Source organism: Rhinopithecus roxellana, chromosome 3, assembly GCF_007565055.1.
Source record: "Rhinopithecus roxellana isolate Shanxi Qingling chromosome 3, ASM756505v1, whole genome shotgun sequence".
NCBI lineage: Eukaryota > Metazoa > Chordata > Mammalia > Primates > Cercopithecidae > Rhinopithecus > Rhinopithecus roxellana.
In genome coordinates this window covers 115106375-115122345 of record NC_044551.1, presented here as the reverse complement: position 1 = coordinate 115122345, position 15971 = coordinate 115106375, and the positions used below count along the sequence as shown (strand labels likewise).

Sequence of the window (15971 nt, the reverse complement as noted above, 5' to 3'; positions counted from 1 at the left end):
AATCAGAGCTGTCCTAGCACATCAGGATGTATAGTCTTATTACAGGTAGGAAACTGAGGTTCCAATCCTGAGGAGGGGTCAGACTGGAAGCTACACAAAAAGAGGCAGAAATGTCCCTCCGCCTCTTAAACGGGGCCTGGAGAAACAAACACACTTGTGCAAAATCTCCGAAAGGTGAGCTCTTCGCCCTGTCAGTTTTATCTGCCTCGTGAACCCCAGGGCTCAGGCTCCAGCCTCGGGCCAGCTCACACAACAGCAGACAGGCCTTAGGTCTGGGCACTGAGCAAAAAAAAAAAAAAAAAAAAAAAAAGGAGGCTGTGGTCCCTGCTTTGGTTACCCTGCTGGGTCTGAGCGCCAAATCGGATCTCCTCCTTCTCTTTCCCTCCCTCCCTCCTTCTGTTCCTGGACTGGGGACAGGCCCTTCTGCAAACAAAAGCCTTCCAGTCGGAGAAAGCTCTGGCAGCCTGACACGATAAAGCGCCCTGGGCGCGTGAGCAGAGCAAGGGCTCAAAATCAGAACCCAGCGTGATGACAGTGCCTCCATGACTGTGCTCCCGCAATGGGCAGGCTCCATGTCCTGGCGCCCACCCGCCCATGGACCCGGCGAGGGTTTCCAGGCTGGGCTCAGCCATTCCGCCGGCGTGCGGGGGAGGAAACTCGCCTCCCGGGCACTCGGTTGTCTCCTGCCCCCGCCCTCCCTCCGGTCCGGGCCCATCTCTGACGTAGTGTGACCTTGCTCATCCCTTCCAGGCTGTGGGCCTGTTTTCCCCGTGCAAGGTGAGGGTCCTGGCTGTCCGGGCGCCGCCAGGGGTGACCGAATTGAGCACTCCTGGGACTCGTGGGAAATGAGCTCCCTGTCGGCGTGTGCCAGCTGCCTGCGCCGGGCTCCACAGAATAGGGCGCGCTCCTGCCGTACCGCCGCCCGCAGAAGTTTCCCGGGAATCGACTCCACCGACTCGCCCCTCCGCCCCCCGCGCGTGGCCGCCTAAGCTCAGCCTCCAGATTAGAGGAGACCGCGGAGGGAACCCTGCAGGGGTCTGGGCCCGGGGCTAAGCGACCTGAGCAGGTCGAGGGCCGACCTCTCCGAGACCTTGCTCTCCGGCGTCGGCTCCTCGCTTGCGCCCGCCCTCCCCCGTGGGGCCCAGGTCTGGGAATCAGCGCTCAGAGGTGGCTGGGGACAGCCGAGAGCGAGCTTCTCACCCGGCACGCGGGCGGAATGGCTGAGCCCAGCGTGGAAGACCCCGTCAGGTCCTTGAGGGCGGGCGGGCGCGCGAAGCACTGGGCGGAGACAGCCGGGAGCCCAGCCCCTTCCCAGCGCCCTCCCCTTCCCAGCGCCGGGCCAGGGATGGGGGTGTGGTCCCAAGTGTACAGTGGCATCAAGCTCGGCGCAGAGCTCCCGGAACGCTCCAGCGCCCTCAGCCTGTTTCCCAGGACCGGTCCCCGGCTGCGCGCCCCAATTTCCAACAGCCTGCCTGTCCTCGGGAACGTTCTGACATCCTTGGGGAGCCCCCAGCTACGCGACACTGTCCCGAGAACGCTCTCATCACCCGTAGTTGCAAGTTTCGGAGCGGCAGTGGGAAGCATGCGGGACTACGACGAGGCGATCGCCTTCCTGGGCGAGTGGGGGCCCTTCCAGCGGCTCATCTTCTTCCTGCTCAGCGCCAGCATCATCCCCAATGGCTTCAATGGTATGTCAGTCGTGTTCCTGGCGGGGACCCCAGAGCACCGCTGCCGGGTGCCTGACGCCGCGAACCTGAGCAGCGCCTGGCGCAACAACAGTATCCCGCTGCGGCTGCGGGACGGCCGCGAGGTGCTCCACAGCTGCCGCCGCTACCGGCTCGCCACCATCGCCAACTTCTCGGCGCTCGGGCTAGAGCCGGGGCGCGACGTGGACCTGGGACAACTGGAGCAGGAGAGCTGCCTGGATGGCTGGGAGTTCAGCCAAGATGTCTACTGGTCCACCGTCGTGACTGAGGTGGGTGCCAGGCCGAGACCGGGGACCCGGGAGTGCCTGACCCTCCCTCTGCGTCAGCCCCACTTGAGACTCCCCGCGCACTGCCCAGGTCAGCGCTCCCCTCCCCTTCAAACCTGCTGTTCATACTTCCAGCAGCGGGTGTGCACCCCAAGAAAGAATAGGACTCACATGAGGCGCATTCCTGGGTCGTTTCTGTCCAATAAGGAGGTGACGGAGAAGGGAGTTTGTCACCAACTGTCTTTTCATTTCCGATTTTCACAACAAATGAAGTTCTCCAAGAACCTAGATGTGGCCTTGGGGGAAGCGCAGCCCCAGGCTACCCAGACGCACTGCTTGAGTCACCTTCCTGCCAGGCATGGGAGGAGGGGTGTGAGGGACCTTGTTACTGGGCAGGGCGGGGCCAAATCTTGTCTGTTCATTGGCCACAGACTTCTGGAGGCATCAGGAGGTGTACTGCTGTACCACATACTTGTGAGGTTTGGGGTCCTGTCCTGAGGCCCCAGTTTCTCTAAGACAGCAGATGACCTCCCAAGGCTCATTGGGTGCAAGGAAACAGAGAAGGCAAAACCCCAGCTGGAAGCCCTGGCACTCAGGGACCTCTCTGAGCACAGGGTCAGTTGGCAGGCAGGGGCTGTAGCCCCTCAGTACCCTGCGTGGTTAGTGGCAGGTTTTCTAAGCTCCAGGAATGAGGATGCACACACACTTCCCTGTTTTTCCTGCTTCACATCTGGTAAGGACCTGGGTAGGGATACACCTTCCTTCTGAGGAGAGCATCCTCATGGAGCCATTGCCTGCTATTGGTCAGGCAGGCAGGATTTCCCTGCTGCTAAGTCCCTCCTCCGCCTTGTGCTCCTCCCAAGAAAAACCTGAGTGGCCTCTGGTAGTCCCTTATCCCTTTCCTTCAGCACAGTATGGCAGTCATCAGACATTGTGTCCGGCCTTGTGCTGGGCACTAAGGTGTGGATATCTGGGGTGTGGAGCCTGCCCTCAGATGCCCATGGGGCACACTGGCTGTGTTACTGAGAAGGCTAACATTAACCTCGGTTAGCAATAGGGTTCTGGAACCCAAATTCAAGTCCTGCCTTGCTTGCTATGTGACCTGAGATAAATAAATCACCCTCTCTGTGGGACAATAAACAGAGGAAATACTCTAAGAAGGGGTGATACGATTTTAGCTGAGTCCGAAAATGTGAGCAAGGCCTGTCTAGGCAAGAATATGGGAAATTCAGGGAATGGAATTCTCATACATCAGAGTGGCTGGAACTCAAGGGATGACAGATACGACAGATGAGACTAGAAATGGCCACGGGGGCTAGTTCATAGTGGCCTTCTACATATACTGAAGAGCTGATTTTATTCAGAGGACAGTGAGGAAATAGTAAGCATTCTAAGGCCAGGTTTGTGCTTTTGGAAAGAGCTCACTCTAGCTGCTATGATAAACAAGAAGACCAGTGAGGAAGTTGTGAAACTCTCCTCTGCAAGAGAATGGTGGCCAGCCAGGCGTGGTGGCTGTGGAATCTGTGATACCTGTGGGAAGTGGGCTCAGCCCAGGGACTGCCTTTGGACCCCCCAGCACTGGCACCATACCTACCCTGGGCCCTAAGGAGCTATGCCTCTCTGGCTTTGCTTCCCTAGCAGGGGCTGTAGTGCTTGCCCACTCCCTGCCCACAGCATGGCCTGGAGCAGCTAAGACTGGGGCCAGCCCATCCCACGTCGATTCCTGAAAATGTTATCACTGCCTGTTATGGAGGCTGGGCCCACGAGCGGCAGGCTTCCCTGGCAACTGGGCTGACCTGTCTGCTTTTCCATTGCTCACTGGTTTTGTTCACTGTAGGGTGTGAGGGGTGGGCAGCTGCTGGCCTCCAAGTCCATAGCTACCCATGTTGTGCCCTGTTCACAGGAACCTCTAAGGATGTACATCATCACACATTCACATGCATGCACCAGGATTTGCTTTTTTCGGCAGCTTTTCCCTTCCTGGCTTCCTTTTTGAGTGGTGGGAGTAAAATAAAAAGCAACTAGGGGGCAGGCGCAGTGGCTCATGCCTGTAATCCCAGTACTTTGGGAGGCCGAGATGGGCAGATTACTTGAGGTCAGGAGTTTGAGACTAGCCTGGCCAACATGGTGAAATCCTGTCTCTACTAAAAATACAAAAATTAGCTGGGAGTGGTGGTGCACCCCTGTAGTCCCAGCTACTCGGAAGGCTGAGGCAGGAGAATCACTTGAACCTGGGAGGCAGAGGTGGCAGTGAGCTGAGATCGCACCACAGCACTCCAGCCTGGGTGACAGAGCCAGACTCTGTCTCAAAAAAAAAACAAAAACGAAAACAAAAACAAAAAAAAACTGGGCTCTGTGGGCTCTGGTGGTTGGGAGGAGGAGGGAAGGAAGCAAGTACCAGGGTGAGCAGGATGGATGCATGGCTCTCCCCAGAGGAGCGGCGGCACACAGAGTTCTGGAGTCAGACTCAATAGAGGGCCAGTTTTGACTCCACTGCCAACCACCTGGCTGACTCCAGGCAGGTTACTTCACTGATGAAAGCCTCAGTTTCCATGTCTATAAATCAGGGGTAGAAACAGATGAAAAGAGGCTCAACATCACTCATCGCTATAGGGAAATGCAAATGAAAACCATAATGAGGTACCACTTTGTACCCTTAAAGATTGCTACTACAAAACAAACAAACAAAAAGAAAAAAAAAACACCAGAAATCCACTTTGGGAAGCCAAGGCAGGAGGATTGCTTGAGGCCAGGAGTTCAAGACAGCCCTGGGCAACATAGCAAGACCCCATCTCTACAAAAAAAATTAGCCAGGCATGAGGGCATGTGACTGTAGTTCCAGCTTCTCAGGAGACTGGGGCAGGAGGATTACTTGGGCCCAAGAGTTTGAGGTTGCAGTGAGCTATGACCATACCTCTGCACTCCAGCCTGGGTGACCCCACCTCTAAAAACGTGTTTTTTTGTTTTTTTTTTTTTTTAAACACAGAAAATAACAAGTGTTAGTGAGGATGCAGAGAAATTGGAACCCTTGTTCATTCCTAGTGGAAGTGTAAAATGGTGCAGCCACTACAGAAAATAATATCATGGTCCCTAAAAAAATTAAAAATTAAAAAACTAATTCTGGATATGTGTCCAAAATAATTGAAACAGGGCCTCAAACAGACATTTGTGCACCATGTCTATGGTAGCATTATTCACGACAGTCAAAAGGTGAAAGCAACCCAAGTGTCCTTCCACAGACAAATGGATAAACATAATGTGTTATATGCGCACAAAGGACGATTATTCAGCTTTAAAAAGGAAGGAAATTCTGATACATGCTACAACATGGATGAACCTTGAGGAGACTACACTTAGTGAAATAAGCCAATCACAAGACAAACTATTGTCTGATTTCACTTCAAGAGCAGTCACCCTCACAGAAACAGAAAGTAAATGGTGGTTGCCAGGGACTGGAAGAAGGAAGGAGCAGGGAGTTGTTTCATGGGTGTAGAGTTTCAGTTTTGTAAGATGAAAATAGTGTTGGAGATTGATTGCACAACAGTGGGAACGCTTCTGAACTGTACACTTACACATGGCTAAGACGGTAAATTGTATATTATGTGTACTTTATCTCAGTTTTCAAAATGGGGATACTAAGAGAAGCCACCTTATCTGAGTTGTTGGGAGGACTCAGTGAGAGAATGCCCCACGCCCCATCTGGCGGTGGCCAGCACAGAGTGTGGCACCAGCAAATGGGCTTCCTAGGTGGGTGGTAAGGAGTGGTAAGGGCAGGACCTCAGCACCCTCTTTGCCTTCTACACTGGCTGGGCACAGTGGGCATGGTGGGAGCTGTTCTAAAGTCCAGATTGTGGCCTGTGTAATAGGTGATGGGACTTGCTGGAGGCCGAGCCCCTCTCCCCACAGTGGCAGTTCCAAGGCTCAGAGAACAGAACATAAGTCCAAACCCATACTGACTTGGCCAGTGCCAGTGGACAGGGCCAAGCCCAGGGCCCCTGAGCAGGTTCTCTGCATCCCAATTGGCACAACACAGGTAGTGGGACTGTCCTCAGATTTTGTCTCTGCCTTCCACCGCTGTGCCAGGATCGCCCAATGGGCATATCCTTAGGGACAGACAAGTCTGCCTGAACTGCCCCCCAACAGCTCTTCACAGGAGGACAGGGTTAGCCAGGAACCAAGGATGGCATGCTCTGCTGTAGCAATGCCTTTCATAGTATGCCAGGAGGTAGCAATAAGGTGTCTGAGTTGGGGTTTGCATGAGTGCATTCGTCTGTATGTGTACATGTGTATAAGGTAGTTTCCTTCTTCAGGGGTTGATTGTGAAGTCCAAGTTTTTCATCCTGTGCAGTTACTAAGAGTCAAATTATTATTATTGTTATTATTATTTTTTTTTAGATGAGTTTCATTCTTGTTGCCCAGGGTGGAGGAGTGCAATGGTGCCGTCTTGGCTCACTGCAACCTTTGCCTCCCGGGTTCAAGCAATTCTCCTGCCTCAGCCTCCCAAGTAGCTGGGATTACAGGGGCCCACCACCACACCCGGCTAGTTGTTTGTTTGTTGTATTTTTAGTAGAGATGGGGTTTCACCATGTTGGCCAGGCTGGTCTTGAACTCCTGACCTAAGGCGATCCACCCGCCTCGGCCTCCCAAAGTGCTGGGATTACAGGAGTGGGCCACCACACCTGGCCATTATTTTTTAACTTTATTTTGAAATAACTTTAGATTTAGAGAGAGGTTTGAAAATAGTATAGAGATTTCATACATACCCTTTATCCAGCTTTCTCTGATGTTAACAATTTAAATACGCATTATGCATTTATCCAAACCAGGAAATTAACATTGGTTACAATAGTAATAAGTGGACTACAGACTTTGTTTGAATTTCACCAGTTTTTCTGCTACTGCCCTTTTTCTATTGTAGGATACCATCCAAAATCCCATGTTGTATTTAGTTGTCATGTCTCAGTCTCCAATCTGTGGCTGTTCCTCAGTCTTTCCTTATCTTTCATGATCTTGACATTGTTCTGAGTATTTTGATGAATGCTCCTCAGTTTGGGTTGGCATGATTTTTCTCACAATTAGATTGCGTTATGCGCTTTTTGGTAACGATACCATAGAAGTGATGCATTCTCTGGGCATTGTGCCATTGGGTACATGATGCTGATGTGTCTTATTACTGGTGATGTTAACCTTGATCATTTGTCAAGTTGGTGTCTGCGGAATTTCTCTGCTATAAAGGTACTATTTTTTCTTCTGTCACTAATAAATATCTTAAGGGAGGTACTTCGAGATTATACAAAATCCTGTGTCTCCTCAAATTTCTATCCACTGATTTTAGCATTCATCACTAGGCCTTGACTGAAACAACTATTACTGCAGTTTGCCTAGTGATGATTTTGCATTTTCTGATTCCTTCAACATTTATTAATTGGAACTCTTCCAAGAAGAAGAGCTTCCCCTCTACATCTATTTATTAATGTATGCAGTTGTTAACTTATATCAGTACAGGTTCATACATACTTATTTTATTTCATCAGTTATAAACTAATGCTATCGGTCTTTATTTTGTTGCTCCAGTTATTCTAGCTCAAACCAAGTTTTTTTCACTTTAAGGATAAAGAATGTAGATATCCAGGGTAAGGGCCTTTGTCTGTCTCTGGAGTCAGGGCTAGAGGCATCTGTGTTTGCCCCTGCGGGAGGAGTGCCAGTCATAGCTCGTTGCTAAGTTTTCCATCGGGCAGTAGTTGAGCAGGAACACGAGCAGGGACTGGTGGGACCTGGGTTGGGACTGAAGCTTCTGTTGGGGAAGGAAGGGCCCCAAGCAACCCAGAGTGTCTGATGCTGGGGTCCTCATCCCTGAGACCTACTGCAGGGGTCAGATCTCAGTCTCCATGGGCATGGCCCTTCATATATAGCCCTCAGGGCCAAGACCTCAGAGAGAAGAGGCCCTGTGTGTAAGGAAGCCCAGCAGCCTCCTGCCCTGAGGCTAAAGGAGCAGGAAGGGCAACAAATGCCCTGCTCTGGAGAGGGCCTAAGTTCATTTGCAGGGCCACAGGGCAAGCAGCAGAGGTAATCCTGGCTGGTGGCCAGGGGCTAAGCATGGGCTGGCCTTTGCCTCAAGCATGTCCTCTTCTCCCATGGAACATCATTAGGATATTGACCTTCCCATCAGTCCATGGGCTGGGAAAACTGAGGCAGTCACCTCTAAGCTGGATACCACTTCTGCCAGGTCTTGTGCTCCAGAGGCCCTGGGGGAACCTTGTATATTAAGGACAAGCCTTCTTTGCAGGCCACCAGTGATCTAAGACAGGGCTGCTGCCACACCATAGAGCCTCCTGTCCTCTTCGGCAGCTGGGCTGCATCCTGTAGGAGCCCATGAGTGGAGCTGCTGGTAGCCCACTGGTAGTGGAGCTACGGAGCCTCCAGCAAAGGGCCTGGACCTCTGGTGGCACTAGCCTTGTGCTTTCCTGGGAACTGGGGTCAGGGCCTGAACAACAGTAAGACTTACTGATTCCCCACCCATAGCCCAGAGGCGAGCCAGGTTATGTGGAGGAAGATAGGGCCTCTTCCCCTGCTAACAGGGAGCTTCTGGGAGGCATTGAGAGCAGCAAGAAAGGGAATAATGAAACAGACTAACCCTCACGTGTGGCTGCCACTATGTGGGACTTCACTTAGCCACTTAGCGGCTTTCAAGGATGCACCTCCCCTGGGGTCTGGGTAGGCCTGGACAAAAGGGGAAAACCTTTCGTGATAGGCAGGTTTGTGGAATTTGTTTCTATCAGGCCTGCAGGCTGCCCTGGGACATTGCTTGCAGTTGTGGAGACTGTCAAGATAGCCTGAATATTAACCAAGTTAATCATCCAAGTCCATACTTGGAACTGTCCTCTGGCAGATTCCAAAGGGGATAAGGTGTGGGGGCCTCTGGCTCCAGCCAGCCCAGCGAGACTTCTATTTCCAGTCAATGCTTCAGAAAGTAGATCTTGCCAGAGAGCAGATAGAGGAGACTCAGGGGCTTCCCCTTGCTCTGGCCTGAATGTGCTTCCCTGTTTGTTTATCAGCTGCCTCACCCCAAACTGTTTGCCTCTCTGCTGTGTTCCTCTGACAACAGCCATCAGGATCTCAGAATATGCTTTTGTTCAGAGGCTGCTTCACCCACACCTCCTGCCAAGTTTCTAGATAAACAGACTTTGTCCATCCCTCTTGGTGGGCAGCAGAACTCTCAGGCAGAGTCCAAGGTGGCATTTTGACAAAAACAAGGCTTTGGCAGGACTGGTCAGGGGGAGCTGCAGGTACCTTGGGCCTCTAGAAGAACTGTAATTCCTCCCTTATGGCAGGCTGCATTCAATTTAGGTGTAAGGATAATATAGGTCTGCCTTGTTTTCTAAAGCTGTGTGGTGGTTTTATGCATGTCTCTGGAGTCTAAAAGAAAGGCAAGGATCCCCATTTGGAATGGAGAAGGTGTGGAGAGAATGGACATTCTGGGGAAAGGCTGGAATGACCCACATGCTCTAGCAAGAAGCACAGACAGTCCAAGGCTGGTGGCTCCCCCTCAGTGTTTGCAAGACTGGAGGGCAGGTCCAGGCAGCACCTTCCAGAGCTTCCCCTCAGTGCTTGGTGACTGGCACACACACGATGCCATTTGCTCATGTTTCCCTAATACAGACTGGTAGAGCAGTGATGGATCCATTGTCAGGATGCAAGGGGCACAGCCACATCCCTGAGTGACCCTTCTCCCTCCCACAGCCCCTCCACTCCCATCCCTATCTTCCCACTCAAACTCACTGGTGGTTCTGCATTGGTTTAGCCTCCAGTGATCACAGAACTCGTCAGTGAGGCTTTTCCATCTGTGGTAGCTTTTTCTTTACCTCTAATCTAAAGAAAGAAAGATACTGAGAACATTTTAAGGTTTAGCAGCCTTCTGGCTTAGTTATTTGTAAATGAAAATATGAGTAGAAGAATTAGATAAATCACAAAATGGGAGAAAATATTGGCAAATCATATATCTGATAAAGGATTTGTACGTAGAATATAAAAAGAACTCTTACAACTCAGCAATAAAAAAGACAACCTGATTTAAAAATGGATAAAATCATTTGCCCGTTTTGGAGAATAGACATTTTCCCAAAGAAATACAAATTAATCAGCACATGAAAAGATTCTCAGACTTAGAAGATAGCAGTGTGAGGAGCGCCAGCGCCATAGACCAGCTCCCCAGTGAAACAGCCATAGCTGGTGAAAATACACACACAAACACACACATTTACAGTCTCTGGAAGTTGTCCTAAGGGCATACATTTATTCAAGAAAGTCAACTATATCTTGCAAGAACAGTGGAAGTCTATGATATTTGAGTCACAACCCCTTCAGCCCTCCCTTTCCCCTTCCTCCCAGCACAAGAAAAATGGAAGTTCCACCCTAGGTGGGTATGGCCAAGAAAATAGAGTTCTCTCTCCCATCAGCTTCCAATGAAGGGCTACAGCATCCCACTAAGAGGGACAGACAACCAGTGCCAATCCCCCACCCCATCCCTGTATTCTCTTAACTCCAAACTACAGAAGCTAAAATCCTCGTAAGTGCAACCAGGGGATCATAGGTTCCCATCCTCCACCCACCCCCTATTCATATCGTAGAGACTCTAATCCAGGTGCCACAAGTTGGGAATATTAGAGCCTTGATTGCCCTTATCCCAGGTCATTCATAGGGCAGAAGTTCAACACCAAGCTCCCACTTCCACTCAGTGTCCTACTCATAATGTAGGGTTATCATTCTGAGATAAACGGGCCACTTTCCCTGCCTACCTCTCTACAACAGAAACTCAGAGATTTTGCCCAGAAGGGAGAGATACTCCAAAAGAACAGAGTTCTAAAGCTGTCCCCACAGGAACGAACTTTATTTGAAATAGAGTGTGTGAAAGGACAGCCTAAGATTGCTCTCAAGAACAATGGAGAATTTAGTGGTAAGAAACTAAGAGGATTCTGGTAACTCCATTAGAGCAATAAGTGAACCATAATGCAGCTAATTTACCAGGAAAAAACAGAAAACAAACAAACAAACAAAATGAGAAAGAGACCGCTGAGAGCAGCCCTTCAAACCTTATAGACTTGCCTCAAAAACTACCACTGTAAAGGGGCTTGACATCAATTGGATTAGACTGTGGGAAAATATATGCCCCCAGGGCATTATTGAAATGAATAAGGCAATTGGCTAGCAATTAGTGAAGCTAACAGCTGGGTGTGATACCAGCAGAGACAGACAGCTTAACAGAAAGATCAGTCCGGGCTGGGTGGCTCACTGACTCACGCCTGTAATCCTAGCACTTTGGGAGGCCAAGGCAGGTGGATCATCTGAGGCCAGAGTTCGAGACCAGCCTGGCTAACATGGGGAAACCCCATCTCTACTAAAAATACAAAAATTAGCTGGGCGTGGTGGCAGGTGCCTGTAATCCCAACTACTCAGGAGGCCGAGGTAGGAGAATTGCTTGAACCCAGGAGGCGGAGGTTGCAGTGAGCCAATATCATGCCACTGTATTCCACCTTGGACAATAGAGTGTGACTTCATCTCAGAAAAAAAAAAAAAAGAAGAAGAAAAATCAGGGAAATAGGGGTGGAAGAATGTGACAGTACCTAATTTCTACAAGATTTATTTAAAATGTCCAGTTTTTAACAAAAAAATTACAAGATATGCAGAGAAACAGAAAAATATGACCTATATATGGGGAGAAAATGTGGGCAACAGTAACTGCCTGAGAGGGTCCACATGTCAGATTTTAACAGACTTTAAAGCAACTGTTATAAATATGTTCAAAGAATGAAAGGAAGTCATGCTTTCAAAAGTATGATGATAATATTGCATCAAATAGAGAATACCAATAAAGAGAGAAAAATTACATTTATATTTTCAAAGCTGAGACAGACATGATGGCATGTGCCTATAGTCCCAGTTACTCAGGCGGCTGAGGTAGGAGGATTGCTTAAGCCCAGGAGTTCAACCCCAGCCTGGGCAACAGAAAGAGACTTTGTCTCCTAAACAAACAAACAAACAAACAAACAAAAGAACTGAATAGAAATTCTGGAGTAAAAATGTACAATAATTAAAATTAAAAAGTAACTCAAGGGCCTTAACAGAAGATTTGAACAGGCAAAAGAAAGAATCAGCAAACTTGAAGACAGAGGATTGGAAATCATGCAATCCAAAAAACACAGGAAAAGGGAATGAAGAAAATGTATAGAGTTTCAGAGAAATGGGGAACACCATTAAATATAGCAATATATGCATAATGGAAATACTAGGAGAGGAGAGAGAGAGAAAAGGGCAGAAAAAAATGCTCAAAGAAATAATGACTGAAAACTTCCCAAATTTCGTGGAAAACATTAATCTACACATTTCTGAAGCTCAACAAACTCCAAATAGAATAATCACAAAGAGATTCACACCCTGATACATCATGGTAAAACTGCTCAAAAAAAAAAAAAAAAAAAAGACAAAAACAAAGGGAAAATTTTGAAAGCAGCAAATATTTGACTAAGTACATACAAGAGAACTCCAGTAAGATCAACGTTTGACTTCTCATCTGAAACAATAAAGGACAGAAGGCAGTGGAGTGGCATATTCTAAGTGCTGAAGGAAAAAGAAACTGTCCACCAAGAATCATGCATCCAACAAAACTGTCTTTCAAAAATGAGATAAAGAAATTCAAAAATACACAAAACTTGAGAGAACTGTTTCTAGCAGTGATGTCTTACAAGAAATATTAAAGGAGGCACTTCAGGAATAAATTTAACCAAAAATTTGCAAAATGTATACTTTAAAAACTATAAAATGTCATTGAAAGAAATTCCAGAAGCCCTTAAAAAGTGGGAAAGCAGCCGGGCATGGTGGCTCAAGCCTGTAATCCCAGCACTTTGGCAGGCCAAGGCTGGTGGATCACGAAGTCAGGAGATCGAGACCATCCTGGCTAACATGGTGAAACCCGTCTCTACTAAAAAATACAAAAAATTAGCCGGGCGTGGTGGCGGGTGCCTGTAGTTCCAGCTACTTGGGAGGCTGAGGAAGGAGAATGGCGTAAACCCGGGAGGCGGAGCTTGCAGTGAGCTGAGATCGCGCCACTGCACTCCATCCTGGGCCACAGAGCAAGACTCCATCTCAAAAAAAAAACAAAACAAAACAAAAAAAAACGTGGAAAAGCATCCCATGTTCTGTTCATGGAGCAGAAGACTCATTGTTAGTATGGCAGTGCTCTCCAAATTGATCAATAGAGTCAATGCAAAAGATGTTCAATATTAGTAATTAGAGAAATGCAATCAAAACCACAATGAGATACCTCTTTACACCCACTACGATGACGAAAATTAAAGACACACAATAACAGTACTGGTAGGAATGTGGAGAAATTGAAACCCTCATTCATTGCTATTGGGATTGTAAAATGGTGTAGCCACTTTGGAAAGCAAATTAGGAGTTCTGCAAAAGGTTAAGTGTATACTTACCATATGACCCAACAATTTCACTACTATGTATATACGCCAAAGAAATGAAAATATGTACACACAAAAAGTTGTATGTGAATGTTCACAGCAGCATTATTCATAGTAGCCAAAAAGTGGAAATAACCCAAATACTTATCAACTGATGAATGGATCATTGAAAATGTGGTAGACCGAAACCGTGAAATAACTATATATATATATATGGTGGTTGTTGTTGAGACAGAGTCTTGCTCTGTTGCCCAGGCTGGAGTGCAGTGGTGTAATCTCAGCTCACTGCAACCTCCACCTCCTGGGCTCAAGCAACTCTCCTGCCTCAGCCTCCCAAGTAGCTAGGATCACAGGCACATGCCACCATGCCCAGCTAATTTTTGTATTTTTAGTAGAGACAGGGTTTCACCATGTTACCCAGGCTGGTCTTGAACTCCTGACCTCAGGTGATTCACCCACCTTGGCCTCCCAAAGTGATGGGGTTGCAGGTGTGATCCACCGCACCCAGCCCAAACCATGGAATATTATTAAACCATAAAAAGTAATGAAGTACTGATACACTGCACAGTGACACAGATGGACTTAGAAAAGAAGCTAAGTAAAAGAAGCCAGTCACAAAAGACTATATATTGTATGATTCCATTTATATTAAATGTACAGAATAGGCAAATTCATAGAGACAGAAAGTAGATTAGCGGTTTCCAGGGGCTAGAGGAAGAAGAGAATGAGGAGTGACTGCTAACAGGTATGGGTTTTCTTTCAAGGGTGATGAAAATTCTAAAATCAGATCATTGCTGATAGTTGCACAAGTCTGTGAATATACTAACAATGACTGAATTGTATACTTTATAAGAATAAATGTTATGGTGTATAAATTATATCTCAATAAAGTTGTTACAAAAAAGTAACTAGCCAGGTTTGTTTTTGTTTTCCTTTGTTTTGTTTTTTCAGATGGTCAAGGAATTCCCAGCTTTAAGTCACAATCAAGTGAAAAAGATAGAACTGGGGTGGATGTGTAGTCCATTATTAACTACTACTTCTTACTTTTCTCTGGAATAAAGGATAACTATGAGAGGATACTATATAAATCAATTTTTTATTCTTAAAAGGACCATTGCTAATTTTTCACTCACAGTCATCTCTGGGATTGAATTCCATTTATAAAATCCCTTTTACAAGAGCTTTTCTAGCTTTTAGTAATGGGCTGGAATAATTTTTATTTCTTTGAATTTCTTTCTCTTAGTCAGATTTAAGTGTAACCTGCTTTGCTTATTCACCCATGTGTTCCAAGTCATGATTTTGCTCAGGACAAATAAAATGCTCTACTAGTATGAGGCTGGTAGAAGGGGAACTACCATTTAATGAGGCCTGTAATGTGTCTGACGCTCCACTGACATTTCCCATCCAATTCACACAGCAAACCCAGGAGCAGGTATTATTGTCATCTTTTTGAAGGTGAAGAAGCAGGCTAATAGAGGTGAATGGATTGCCCAACATCACATAGTCCAAAGTTGCAGACCCTGAGAAAGCCTGTGTTCTTTGCTGAACACCAGTCTACCTTCCAGCGTTCTCAGTTCCGTGCAGGTCACATGGGGTTCACTTATCTTTATGGTCCTTTATAGCTCTGGTAAAAACTAAAACTGCCGGACCTCGGCTACTTGGAGAGTTAGTTCAAGGCTGAGGGTGATTTTCCAAGTGCAATGTGTGATACTCCTCAGCCCAAGAACCTCATTTTCCAGGCTGATTTTCTGTGACTCCTAATTAATTGTTCAATATTCATTCAACAATTTGCTAAGCACCCACTGCGTGCCTAGCACTGTGCAAACACAAGTCATCTAAAATATGACTATACAGATTATTCAGGTTTTAAAACTCTGTCCTTCTGCTGGAGGGTGGTGCGGACGGGGTGCCTCTTTCCTCTCTAGTCAAAGAGCAAGGGTGAAGTGGCCCAGAACAGGGCCCACTCTACCCAGGGCTGCTGGTCTCATGCATGCACATGTGCACATCTGTCCTGTAAAGTATGCTTGACCTTGAGCTTTGTGAGGGCCGGGACCTTGTCTTTCTTGTGCCCCACACAGAGCCTGGCCTGGAGCAGGTGCTCAATGTCAGTTGAATCAATGATTAAGCTTTTTTTTTTTTTTTTTTTTTTTTTTTTTACCAATTCACTAGGAGAACTTGGGCTGGTTGCTTTATTGCTTTGTGCCTTCGTTTCCTCATTTGTAAAACGAGGATAAAAAGAGTACCCATCTCACATGGCAACCCTGAGATCCCCTGAGACAATACATGGCACTCAGTGAGCACTCCACACACTGTTACTGTCTTTCCCATTACTCCCTTTACTACAGGGAGGCATGGAGGTGGCACATCCCTCTATGCCAAGAATGACCTCCCATCCCCTATTACCTTGTCCCCTGGATTTTTGTTTCTTAAATTAGAGCTAAAGGCCACGTGGCCCAGTTACATAGAGCTTATTCTGCTCTGTTGTGAGAAACTTGGTCTGGGACCCTGCTGATGGGACAGACATAGTA

The 15971-nt window shown here is 47.6% G+C and overlaps 1 protein-coding gene across 1 annotated transcript in view; it reads left to right on the top strand.

Annotated features, from left to right (window-relative positions):
* Window positions 1-560: 560 nt before the first annotated feature.
* SLC22A4 (solute carrier family 22 member 4) overlaps window positions 561-15971 on the top strand; it is a 50047-nt gene continuing 34636 nt past the window's right edge. The window contains exon 1 of the mRNA XM_010359998.2: window positions 561-1975. Coding sequence (XP_010358300.2) covers window positions 1217-1975 — 759 coding nt within the window. The 5' untranslated portion in view covers window positions 561-1216. The remainder of the gene's footprint in view (window positions 1976-15971) is intronic.